Source organism: Dama dama, chromosome 19, assembly GCF_033118175.1.
Source record: "Dama dama isolate Ldn47 chromosome 19, ASM3311817v1, whole genome shotgun sequence".
Taxonomy (NCBI): domain Eukaryota; kingdom Metazoa; phylum Chordata; class Mammalia; order Artiodactyla; family Cervidae; genus Dama; species Dama dama.
This window is the reverse complement of record NC_083699.1, coordinates 80872266-80885848: the sequence shown is the minus strand read 5'-3', so window position 1 is coordinate 80885848 and position 13583 is coordinate 80872266. Positions and strand designations below refer to the sequence as shown.

Below are 13583 nucleotides of genomic sequence, written 5' to 3'. Positions count from 1 at the left end.
TGTTATTTCATAAGGAAGGCAAGATGTCACTATTTTGTAATTGAAGAACCTAAGGTTCAGTTTATAGTTTGCCTGAGTCTGCAGAGTGTAGATTGCAGATGTAAGATTTTAACCTAGGTCTTCTGGCTATAAATCCTATGCTTTCTTCTGTGGCAAGGAGTCTTAATGTGGGAAACACAGGTCTATAAAAAGACTTTGTGTACGTGCTCAGTAGTATCTGACTCTTTGCTCCCCTATCGACTGTAGCCTGCCAGGCTCCTCTGTCCATGGGATTTTCCAGGCAAGAATACTGGAGTGGGTTGCCATTTCCTCCTCCAAAGGGATCTTCCTGATCCACAGATTGAACCCAGGTCTCCTGAGTCTCCTGCATCGGCAGGCAGATTTTTTACCACTTTAAGACACCTGGAATTTAGGTGGGGCCATGAACTAAATTGTTAGGTCATACAACCTAATTTACGAGGTTTATGAGGTCATAAATCAAATAAGCCCTTTGTTTCTTGAGAAGCATCATTTCTATCAGAAATATTTGAATTCCTGGGAAATATGATATGACAAACAGGAAAACTGATTGAAAAACTATACTAAGTAATTATTTATTGTAATTGCTAGAAATTTCTGCTACCCTAAAGCTCACACAAAACTACTTATTACACATTCTTTTGATTCCTCATCAGTTATCATTCACATCACTGATACACTTAAACATCCTAACCCCCAAGATGACTTTGGAAACTCCTTTATAACAACTGAGATATTGCAGTTTTCTGAGCAAATTCCTTTTCAGCTCTGAACCAGGTTTTCCTATCTGGGGAAGGCCTCGGAAATAAGAGTTCTTGGGCTTTGCATAGAATTCACTCAATTTCAAAAAGATCCTAGGTGGCCTGTCCTAATTTGATTATCCGTAGCAGGTTCAGTGACTCCAAAGCCTCAGATAAGACCTTCTCATTGTTTCTCAGGAATCCCTGGAAACTGAGATGGTCTTCAGAACAGGTGTTCTTCTGACCAGGAGATATAGGATGCCTGCTGATGATTCTCTCAAGGTCTTCTGTGGTTCTTACCATAGTTCAGGAGCTCAGGGTAATACAATAGCCTCCCTGCAACATTCTGCAGAACATCTGAATGGTGCAAAGCCCCACAGTGATCTGAAAGGCTGCCCCTCATCCATTAATTTACATTAATACTGTAGCAGAAGAAATTGGGGCCCATTCTTAGTTTACTCCTTTGGACATATTTAACCAAACATAAAAATAAGCAATTATGAGGGTACTATTGATTAAAAGTAGATTTCATTTTTTCTTGCAGCTTTTCTCCACTGATTTCAGAGGATAATTGGAAATTGACTCTATTTAGCATTTGAAGAGGCATGTTCTTCCTCAAAATTTACAATTTAAATTCATTTTTATTTCTAGTACTACCAGCGCCTTAATGATCTTGTGGCAGCACCAGCACCAATTCCACCCCTTCTTGTATCTGGAGGACCAGGCTCTGGAAAGTCCCTTCTTTTATCAAAGTGGTATGATGCAGTGCAATTAAACAGTTATTGTTGTCAGCATTTGAACTATTGAACTCATTCAACAAAGTGAATTATTGCATGTCTACCTTCCTGCAGGGCCTGTATTGAATATTAAAAAAGCAAAAGTAGTAAAATAACAGACTCATGCCCTGAGAAATATACAACTTGAATGTTAGAAGATACAAAATGAGAAAGAAATAGCATTTGTGATTGTATACATAAATTATGTTGTTGTTTAGTCATTAAGTCTGACTCTTTTGTGACCTCATGGATTGTAGCCTGTCAGGCTCCTCTGTCCATGGGATTTCCCAGGCAAGAAGAGTGGAGTGGGTTGCCATTTCCTTCTCCAGGGGATCTTCCCAACTCAGGGATCAAACTTGCATCTCTTGAGTCCCTTGCACTGGCTGGCTGGTTCTTTACCACTGAGCCACCAAGGAAGCCCACATAAATTATATAGGTCAGAGCTAAGGGAGTGGTCAATATCAATATCAACAACCTCAGGTATGCAGATCACACCACCCTTATGGAAGAAAGTGAAGAGGAACTAAAGAGCCTCTTGATGAAAGTGAAAGAGGGAGTGAAAAATCTGGCTTAAAACTCAACATTCAGAAAACTAAGATCTGGTCCCATCTCTTCATGGCAAATAGATGGGGAAACAATGGAAACAGTGACAGACTTTATTTTCTTGGCCTCCAAAATCACCACAGATGATGACTGCAGCCACGAAATTAAAAGATGCTTGCTCCTTGAAAGAAAAGCTATGACGAACCTAGAGAGCATATTAAAAAGCAGAGACATTACTTTGCCAACAAAAGTCCATCTAGTCAAAGCTATGGTTTTTCCAGTAGTCATGTATGGATGTGAGATTTGGACCATAAAGAAAGCTGAGCACCGAAAAATTGATGCTTTTGAGCTGTGGTGTTAGAGAAGACTCTTGAGAGTCCCTTGGACAGCAAGGAAATCAAACCAGTCAATCCTAAAGGAAACCAATCATGAATATTCGTTGAGAGGACTGATGCAGAAGCTGAAGCTCCAATACTTTGGCCACCTGATTCGAAGAACTGACTCATTGGAAAAGACCCTGATGCTGGGAAAGTTTGAAGGCAGGAGAAGAAGGGGATGACAAAGGATAAGATGGATGGCATCAACAACTCAATGGACATGAGCTTGAGCAAGCTCTGGGAGTTTGTGATGGGCAGGGAAGCCTGGCATGCTACAGTCCGTGGGGTCACAGTTGAACTGAGCAGTTGAACTGAACTGAAGGGAGTGGTCAGTGTGACAGGGAATTAGGTGAATCATAGAGGCATGTACCTTTATTTTCAGTTACTGGGCTCATCTTTAAAGATTCATTGGGATTTTAAATATTTGAAATAAGGCAAAGACTATTTAGAGTGAAATAAATCATAAAGAATATCAAAATAAAGGATAATCTTTACTATGAATGTAAAACTAATTCTTTAAATTATGGACTAAGGTTCATTTAAGCTAATAAACTCTTATTTTAGTTCATCATATTATTTAAAAACAAGAGGTAAGAGCATTTTCTTTCATTCATAGTTATTATTTACATTGAGGAGTTACCCTATGTTATTTCCTTTTTATTGCCCTTTTATTCAAAGTTATATTTCAAAATATTATTTTTGTACTTACAGTAGAAACTTCTTTTTTCCTAGTTTAATGTTCATTTTCTAATACTTTAACCTCAAATGTATAATGTTTTGATTTACATTAGTCACATCAATTTGTAAGTAAAATGAAGCTATAATTTTTAAAGGTTTATTTAAAAGAATCTAAAAGTGGAAATTTCCCATATTAATTCAAAATTAACTGACTGTGTAGTTACTAACAGGTAGCAGTTGATGCTTAATGCATTGTGAATTCTTTTTTGTTGACAGTAAAGGAGGTTTATCAGTCTTACAAAAGGTCTTTTTCTTTCAGGATCCAATTACAACAGAAGAATTCCCCTAATACACTAATTCTTTCTCATTTTGTGGGGAGGCCCATGTCAACCAGCTCAGAGGCTTCCTTGATTATTAAACGACTGACTCTAAAGGTAGAATATACCATTTTTGGAGTTACTACAACTTTTATTTAGATTCAGAAGTTGTCTGGCCTGAGGACCTGATAATAAACTAATTTTCAGTATTACCCATTTGTTTTGGTTTTGCATAAGGTTAAAAGTATCTTCAATGTTATTGGGTCCTTCTGGTGACAATTTCGGTTTAAAATGCAGAAATGGAAATATTTCTCACCAGCTGTGATAAAGTGTAGCTACTTTAATTTGTATGTGTTCTCACTTTGTAGTTGATGCAGCATTCTTGGTCAGTATCTGCTCTGACATTGGATCCTGCTAAGCTTTTGGAAGAATTTCCACGTTGGCTAGAAAAACTCTCTGCCCGTCATCAAGGCAGCATCATCATCATTATCGATTCTATAGATCAAATTCAGGTATGTTTGCACTTTGGAACCTGTTGATACACTCAGAAAGAGACAAAAAATATCAGTAATGACAGATGTTGAAATCATGTTTGTGAGAAAAAAATGTTGATTTTGTTTCTTTTATTTCTGCCTAATTTATAGAGAGGAAGCATGTGGATAATACAGACAGACACACACACACATACATATATATATGCCAGTAGACACTAGTATCTTGTTGGGAAGAACAAACTGTATTTTCACAATTAGCAAATATTGTTCATTTTGACATAGTTTTAGGGCTTTGACATTTCCTTACGTGCCCAGAATTTGGATCAGTGATGGTAGTGTTTTGCCACTTGTTCTTCTAATATTCTGAGATAAATAATCCCCAAATAAGATTTTACCCTTAATAATAATGAGAAATATAATGAGAATTTTATTTTAATTGGAAAGCTTTTGAAATACTTTAAATTAATAGATGGAATTTTGTTCTTATATTTTTAAGCAAGTTGAAAAACACATGAAATGGCTGATAGATCCACTGCCTGTGAATGTAAGAGTAATTGTTTCTGTGAATGTAGAAACATGCCCTCCAGCATGGAGGTAAGCTGCTAACATTAGTTATTTCTGGTTACATGAAATATTTTAAGTAGAAAGAAAGGTTTTTGATACGTGATTATTCCTCATATTTTTCATATAAGTGGGAGTGAGGATAGGGAGAAGTGGACAAATTCAGGAAAAGGATGCAATCTATAGCATTTTGTGGGAAGTTAGATCTGAGATGTGAGGGAGAAGACTAGGATGGCCTCCAGGTTTCTGGCTTGAGAAATTAAGTAAACTGTGGTTCCATAAACTAAGATGGGAAACACAAAGGACAGGCAGGTTTGTGGAGGAAAAGTCATGAGTTTTGTTTTCAGACATGGTTTGTTTGAGTTGTCAGTTATAGCTCCAATTGGTGATTTCTGGTAGGCAGTTAAATTTATGGGTGAGGAAAACAAGGGAAGAGCTGGGCCAGGAAAAATAAGACTAGACACCTGTGATCCTGAAATGCAAGTCCAATACTTAAAAAGGGATGCAGTGGTTGAGTTCTGTGAAGTGGTGTTTTTCAATCTATTTTTGTCTCCCTACCCCAGGAGCCTTTTTAGTAATTTTCTTCCTAATCACCTCCCTACCAAGAAATTTTAGTATCACACATATACCATATATAAATTCATGAATGTAAACAGATACATGTGTATTTGTTGTTCAGTTGCTAAGTCATGTCCAACTCTTTGCAATCCCATGGACTGCAACACGCCAGGTTTTCCTGTCCTTCACTATCTCCCGGAGTTTGTTCAAACTCATACCCATTGAGTCGGTGATACCATCGAACCATCTAATCCTCTGTCTCCCCTTCTCCTCTTGCCTTCAATCTTTTCCAGCATCAGGGTCTTTTCCAGTAAGTTAGCACTTTCCATCAGGTGGCCAAAGTATTGGAGCTTCAGCTTCAGCATCAGTCCTTCCAGTGAATATTCAGGGTTGATTTCCTTTAGGATTGACTGGTTTGATCTCCTTGCTGTCCAAGGGACTCTGAAGAGTCTTCTCTGGCACCACAATTCGAAAGCATCAATTCTTCAGCACTCAGTTTTCTTGCAAAGATTAAAAGTATGCTCAGTGCAATTGGGTCCTTTTGGTGATAATTTTGGTTTAAAATGCAGAGATAGAAATATTTCTCACCAGCTGTGAGAAACATGACTCATATCCATACATGACTATTGGAAAAAGCATAGCTTTGACTATATGGACCTTTGCCGGCAAAGTGATGTTTCTGCTTTTTAATATGTGGTCTAGGTTTGTCATAGTTCTTCTTCCAAGGAGCAAGTGTAATTTTGTGGCTGCAGTCACTGTCCACAGTGATTTTGAAGCCCAAGAAAATAAAACCTGTCACTGTTTCCACTTTTTCCCCAGCTGTTTGCCATGAAGTGATGGGCCCAGATGCTATGATTTTCATTTTTTGAATGTTGAGTTTTAAGCCAGCTTTATCACTCTTTCACCTTCCTCAAGATGTTCTTTAGTTCCTCTTCGCTTTCTGCATTAGGGTGGTGTCATCTGCATATCTGAGGTTATTGATATTTCTCCCAGCAATCTTGATTCCAGCTTGTGAGTCATGCAGCCTGGCATTTTGCATGATGTACTCTGCATATAAGTTAAATAAGCTGGGTGACAATATACAGACTTGATGTACTCCTTTCCCAATTTTTAACCAATCTGTTGTTCCATGTCCAGTTCTAACTGTTGCTTCTTGACTTGCATACAGGTTTCTCAGGAGACAGATAAGGTGGTCTGGTATTCCCATTTCTTTAAGCATTTTCCACAGTTTGTTGTGATCCACACAGTCAATGGCTTTAGCCTAGTCAATGAAATAGAAATAGATGTTATTCTGGAACTCACTTGCTTTTTCTATGAGCCAATGGATGCTGGCAATTTGATCTCTGATTCCTCTGCCCTTTCTAAATCCAGCTTGTACATCTGGAAGTTCTTGGTCATGTACTGTTGAAGCCTAGCTTGAAGGATTTTGAGCATAATCTTGCTAGCATGTGAAATGAGTGTAATTGTACAGTAGTTTGAACATTCTTTGGCATTGCCTTTCTTTGGGAATGGAGTGAAAATTGACATTTTTCAGTCCTGTGGCCACTGCTGAGTTTTCCAAATTTGCTGGCATAGTGAGTGCAGCACTTTCACAGCACCATCCTTTAGGATTTGAAATAGCTAAGCTGGAATTCCATCACCTTCACTAGCTTGCTGGGGAGGGGAAGTCTTACGCTTTTTATGTAAAAAGCACAGATTTGTGGTTTATAAAAAGCATAAGATTTCCCTTCTCCAACAAAGAATTTCAGCACTTCATTGAGAATGGATGTTATAGGGTGATTAAATTTGACTGAATTACAAGTAATGTTTGGTCAAAGACTGTGTCTGGCACTGTTCCTCATAGGTACCAATACAAATGTTATTTTACTAATCATATAGAACATAGAACTAGAAATGTTTTACCAGTTTACTGTCAATATATAAGCTTTTATCTTATAACAGTGTTTGTTGTGATTAGTTGCTAAAAGTAATGACATGCATGTTATAACATGTATAAAGGAAATAATGTTACTTAATATGTTTAATGGATTAATTTTATGAAGGTAGTATAAAAAATTCTTATAATGGACTTTGATTTGTATTATGGGAAGATTACAGCTTTGTTGTTTTATTAGAAAAGAATTTAATTTTTCTTTTTCTTTAAATAAAAGGCTGTGGCCTACACTTCATCTTGACCCTTTAAATCCAAAAGATGCAAAATCTATTATAATTGCAGAATGCCACTCTGTAGACATTAAATTGAGTAAAGAGCAGGTAAGTATTTTTAATTTTGCTGCTCTCTTTTACTCTCTATAGCTTTCTTTATTTAAAAAAAATACTTTATATGAGACTTAAAATTCAATATAGGAACTCTGTATGGTTCCAAGAAAATTGGACTTAGTTATTACTTTGTTAAATGCATTTACCCTTAAACTAATAACAGATATAGAACAAGCAATAAAAAAGACTTTGGTCTTAAGGCTTACTTTACTATATTATATTAAGCAGTATTTTAAAAGTGAAAAAGCATTTGTATGTTGACAGCACTTGTGGTTTACCACAACACGGCAGTGATGCCATTGATGAGGTGGCAGGAACTGTGTTATTTCTGCAGGGATGTTTGCTGATGGCTCAGTTGTAAAGGCCACTTAACTCCAGGGTGGTTTTGTATTTTTGTTTTGTTTTGTTTTGTTTTTTTGGTTAACTGGTACAGGAGAAGAAGCTAGAACGACACTGTCGTTCTGCTACAACCTGCAATGCTCTTTACGTCACTCTTTTCGGCAAAATGATTGCACGGTAAGTGGTAGTTATTTTATGTCATCTTCAGCAATTTTGTGTTTGCTGCAGTATGCTTCCTCACTGTGTGAAACAGAACTCATCATTATAGCAATCTCTCAGGCCACTAAGATTCTGGGGTTCTAACTGTGATACTGTAACTTGACTGTGATACTGTGACTTGACTGAAAATTGCTAGCCCTTGAATATCAGAACTTGTTGGATATATTTGCCTGGTTTCATCACACTAACCTTTTCTCAACTTGAGGCTGCAAAAGAAGGCCACCTTTGTTCTAAATTGTCACCTTGAGGCCCCTAGTTTTGGGAAAGTGAGGAGGTAAATGAGGCATAAAAAATGTTACTTCAGGCATCTTTCAGTATTGGTAGATAGGTATATTGGTAGGAATTTTTAAGTGTCTCTGTTCCCACATCCTGATAAACATTTCGTCTTACAGCAGAGACTTCTGTTTTAGACATTCTCTGTAATGTGCCTTTATATACGCAGTAGAGTTTTACTACTTTTACTTCTTCAGGACAGCCTCATCTTGTCTGTTTGCAACCAGAGGTAAAAAATAAAAAAAGACGAATGCTTGTTTTGGTATTCATCAGAGTAGGTTGTAATCCTAGCACAATTCATTTTGTGGAAACTGAATCTAGTACTGTTGTCTCTCAATTCCACATTCTCACCTGAAGCACCAAATGTGAAATGAAAAAAATCTTTCAAAACTTTGAATTGCCTGTATTTTCACTGACCCCTCCCACTGTCCCCAGAGTTGTGGCAGTGAATCTGAGAATATCACTGTACAATTCAAAAGTGTTAAGTCATGCATTTCGTATTTTTTAAGTTATCTCTTTTAAGAGGGAGTATGGACCATTTTTTGTTATTTCACCATTCTTTACATATTAAAAAAAGAAACTACTGGTAAATATTATATAATGTTTTAAAACAAACCCTATCTACTGTTTTCTTTAAGCTGATGTTTTCCAAATTCTGGTTCTATTTGTTTAAATTTAGTTTGCATGGCTAACTAATAATACTTGTTTGTAATTATTTTCTTGCTTCCTGTATGTAGGTGGTGTGCATCTAGATGTACCATGTCTTATTTTTATGTTCCATAGTGTGCAGTGATTACTGCAGTGCAGTGATTACTTGATACTTAAGTATATTAAGATATTACTTGATAGTTAAGTCCCAGCATATGTTTATTGCATTGAAGTAAATGGTATACTGAAACAACTCTGAAGATTCTAGCAGCCCCATAAAACGAACGTTTTCCTGGGCCATGTTTTATTGAATTCCTGTTGTTACCAGTTGAACAGCATAAAAAAAGATAAAGTAGAGCATTGTTTTTATTTACCCCAATTATTCAGTTGTTGGCAGACTGTAAGAAATTAAATTTGTTCTCAATTCCAACAGTGCTGGGACAGCAGGCAATTTAGATAAAATCCTTCTTCAGTGTTTCCAGTGTCAAGATACTGTTTCATTATATAGGCTTGTTCTGCGATCTATCCAGGAGTCCATGGCAAACGATACAGATAAAGAACTAATGAAACAGGTAAAATGTAATAAACTTATAAAGGGAAGATTATTTTGCCATGTTTGCATCTGTGTGTGAATTGAAGTAAATGGTAAATCCATGTAATGTTAAATATGTTTCAAGCATATACTATACCCACTGCCATAGCATGCTTATGACCAGAAGTGATATCTCAGGGAATCTTCATTTTCCTGATTAGCAAGGAGATTTTTCATCTTTTCACGCTTCTTGGCTATTCTTGTTTCATCTTCTGTGAATTGCTGGGTCAGGTCCTTTACCCATTTTTTAACTGAGTTGACTTTTTCTTGTTGATCTGTTAGTTTTTAAAGGTTCTGCATATTGAATACAAATTCTTTGTTATAGAGTTTACAAATCATTATCTTCCCTGTTCTTGTGTTTTAACCTTATAACATCATTATACAAAGTTTTGTTTTAAATAAAGTCAGATTTATCCACAGTTTCTTTTATGGTTTATGCCTGTTCATCTTATTTTTTTTTAATCCTTTGCTGTCATAAAAGTGATTTCATATTTTTCCCTTCAAAATATTTTATAATTTTGTTCTTCATGTTTAAGTCCTTAATGCATATTACATATTTTTATTTATTGTGTGAAGAAGGAATCTACTTTTTTTTTTTTTTTGCCACGCTGCACAGCTTGAAGGATCTTAGTTCCATGACCAGGAGTTGAACCTGGGATACTGTAGGGAATTCCCAGGAGCCTAATTCTTAATCTTTTAAAATATAGCTAGTTAAGTGTTCATTTTACTTTATATATCTTTTCTACTGATTTGAAATGCCACCTCTCAGGTATCAAGCTCATATATAAACATGAGTCTGTTTCTAGGCTCTTCTGTTCCAATTTACTATTCCTTATCAATACCACTGTCTTAACTATTAGAACTTGAAAGTAAGCTTTGATATTTCATTGGGCAAACCCCCTCTTAATATTTTTCATAGTTTTCTTGGCTCGTTTCCCATGCGTGTTTTTAGAATTGGCTCAGCAAATGCCATGCAAATTCAATATGCAATTTTAATTGGAATTGCACTGAATTTAGAGGCTAATTTGGAGAAAATCATCTTATATCTTCTCCTTCATGAAAAGTTGATAGTTCTCCATTTATTTAGTCATCTTCTTGAATGATTTTCAAATAACATTTTATCTTCTTTCCCATAAAAGTTTTGAACATCTTTTGTTAAAATTTGTTTCTGATGACTCTGTAGTAGTTAAAATAACCTGTAAAACTTTTTTGTTGCTGGTTATTCAACTTAATTTTTGGAAATTTACTAACAACCTTGCTGAACCCTTATAGTTTTAACCTGGATCCATTTTTCTGTTTATTTCTCAGCTGGGGGGGGTTCCTGTAGGTTGGACTTTCCATTCTACCTCCAAGCCCACAAGCTTCCTTGTCTTCTTGTTCTGCTATTTATCTATAAAAATTTTCAGTTTCCTACTTGTTTGGGATACTTGGGGGATTTCCCTTTCTTTTCTGAAGGTTCAATTATGATTTTAGAAATGTTTTTTTGCTTGTTGTTATCTGATATTAAGAGGCATTTGCACTAAGAGGGTTGTTTTCTTCCACCATCTTCCCAGAATTAGAACTCTATCATTAGTTTTATTAATACACTTCCTGCAGTTTTAATTTCACTAAACTTTTTCTATATGTATGTTATCTTTGGCATGCTAGATTTTATATGTACACTGTCTTATTCTTGATTAGTGTCTTTTGGAAAGTGTGTTTTATTTTAAGAAATCTGTTTCTTGGTTTATTAAATCACTTGAATGATAAATTTGAACAAGTTAATAAGAATTATGACATTTTAAAGGAATTATGGACATTTAAATGGCTTAGTTAACAATAGAGGTACTGTATAATCACTGTCAATTTATTTTATCTACCTAGATTCTCTGCCTTGTAAATATTAGTCACAATGGTGTGAATGAGTCAGAATTGATGGAACTCTATCCTGAGATGTCCTGGACTGTCTTGACGTCCCTTATTCACAGTTTACACAAAATGTGTTTGTTGACTTATGGTTGTGGTTTGCTCAAGTTTCAACATCTACAGGTAAATGTTATCTTAGTAAGGTTTTTTCACTTATTGAAATGTCCACGTATCATCACATATGTATTATGCTATATATTTCCATATTATTTCAAATATTTCAATTATAAAACAAATTTGAAATCTCAAATTTGACATTACAGATATTTTTCCAGTAATTTTAGGTTAGATACAAAATTTGGCTAATATTCTTATGAAGCAAATACCTTTGTGAAATGGCTATTACTTTAAAAGGTAGTTTTTTCTGAAAGAGAAAAACGTCTTTTCAATTTTATGTTTCATTGTACTATTGGTATATTATACATGTTTTGAGAGCTTGGGCTCTGTCACTCTGCCTCAGGTCACAGCCCAACTCTTTACAGCTTCATGTAACCCTGGGCATGTTCTCTGAGCCTTGGGCTGATGTTTTCAGCTTACCTCAGGGGTTGTGAAGATAATTAAAGTGGTGAGTAATTAATTGGTCCTGGTGAAGTCCTAAACATGATTTCTAGCACATAGTAAATAATGACTAATATAACTCTTTTTTTTTTTTAACCATATAATTTGCATCTGTTAATCCCAAATTCCCAATCCTTCCCTCCACAACTACCCCTTCCCCTTGGAAACCACAAATCTGTTTTCTATATCTGTGATTCTGTTTCATAGATGTGTTCATTTGTGTCATATTTCAGAACTCACATGTAAGTGGTAATCATACAGTTTGTTTCTTTCTGACTTCGTTTAGTATGATAATCACTAGGTCCATCCATGCTGCATTTCAATTCTTTTGTTTATGGCTGAGTAAATATTCCATTGTATATATGTACCATGTATTTTTTATCCATTCTCCTATTGATGGACATTTAGGTTTTTTCCATGTCTTGGCTATTGTAAGGAGAACTACCATGAATACAGAAGCGCATGTAAATTATAGTTTTTTCTGGATATATGCCAAGAGTGGAATTGCCAGATCTTATGATTACTCTATTTTTAGTTTTTTAAGAAACCTCCATGCTGTTTTCCATAGTGGCTGTACCAGCTTACATCCCTACCAGCACTATAGGAGGGTTCCCTTTTCTCTACACCCTCTGCAACATTTGTTATTTGTAGACTTTAATGATGGCCATTCTGACTGGTGTGAGATGGTACCTCACTGTAGTTTCAATTTACATTTCTCTAAAAATTAGCAATGATGTATCTTGTCATATGCCTGTTCACCATCTGTGTCTTCTTTAGAGATATATCTACTTAGGTCTTCTGCCCATTTCTTGATTGGGTTGTTTGGTTTTTTGTTATTGAGTTGTATGAGCTGTTGGTATATTTTGGAAACTAAACCACTGTTGGTCACATCATTTGCAAATATATTCTCCCTGTTTTTTTTTTTGTTTGTTTGTTTATGATTTCCTTTGCTGTACAGAAGCTTATAAATTTGATTAAGCCCTGTTGGTTTAGTTTTGCTTTTATTTCTATTGCCTTAGGAGACTGACCAGAAAGCATTGGTACAATTTATGTCAGAGAATGTTTTGCCTATGTTCTCTTCTATGAGTTTTATGGTGTCATGTCTTATATTTAAGTCTTTAAGTCATTTTGAGTTTGTTTTTGTGTATGGTGAGAGGATGTGTTCTAACTTCACTGATTTACATGCAGCTGTACAACTTTCCTAACACCACTTGCTGAAGAGATTGTCTTTTCTCCATTGTATATTCTTGCTTCCTTTGTTGAAAATTAATTGACAGCAGGTGTGTGGGTTTTTCTTGGCTATTTCGGTCCATTGATCCATAGGTCTGTTTTTGTGCCAATACCATGGTGTTTGGATTGCTATAGCTTTGTAGTATTGTCTGAAGTCTTGGGGGGTTATGCCTCCTGCTTTGTTCTTTTTCCTAAGGATTGCTTTGGCAGTTCTGTGTCTTTTTACGGTTCCATATAAATTTTAGAATCATTTGTTCTAGTTCTATGAAAAATGTCATGGGTAATTTGGTAGGGATCACATTAAATCTGTAGTTTGCTTTGGGTAGTATGTCCATTTTAACAATATTAATTCTTCCAATCCAAGAGCATGGGATATCTTCTATTTTTTTGAATCATATTCAGTTTCATTTATTAATGTTTTATAGCTCTCAGCATATAAGTCTTTCACCTCCTTGGTAAGATTTACACCTAAGTATTTTATTTTTTACTATGACTTTA

The 13583-nt window shown here is 35.5% G+C and overlaps 1 protein-coding gene across 1 annotated transcript in view; it reads left to right on the top strand.

The window, feature by feature from the left end:
- Positions 1 to 13583, top strand: part of NPHP3 (nephrocystin 3) — a 57164-nt gene that overhangs the window by 23668 nt on the left and 19913 nt on the right. Inside the window, exons 10-17 of the mRNA XM_061167605.1 lie at positions 1410 to 1513; positions 3452 to 3566; positions 3818 to 3961; positions 4440 to 4537; positions 7213 to 7315; positions 7755 to 7837; positions 9234 to 9372; positions 11256 to 11420. Coding sequence (XP_061023588.1) covers positions 1410 to 1513; positions 3452 to 3566; positions 3818 to 3961; positions 4440 to 4537; positions 7213 to 7315; positions 7755 to 7837; positions 9234 to 9372; positions 11256 to 11420 — 951 coding nt within the window. The remainder of the gene's footprint in view (positions 1 to 1409; positions 1514 to 3451; positions 3567 to 3817; positions 3962 to 4439; positions 4538 to 7212; positions 7316 to 7754; positions 7838 to 9233; positions 9373 to 11255; positions 11421 to 13583) is intronic.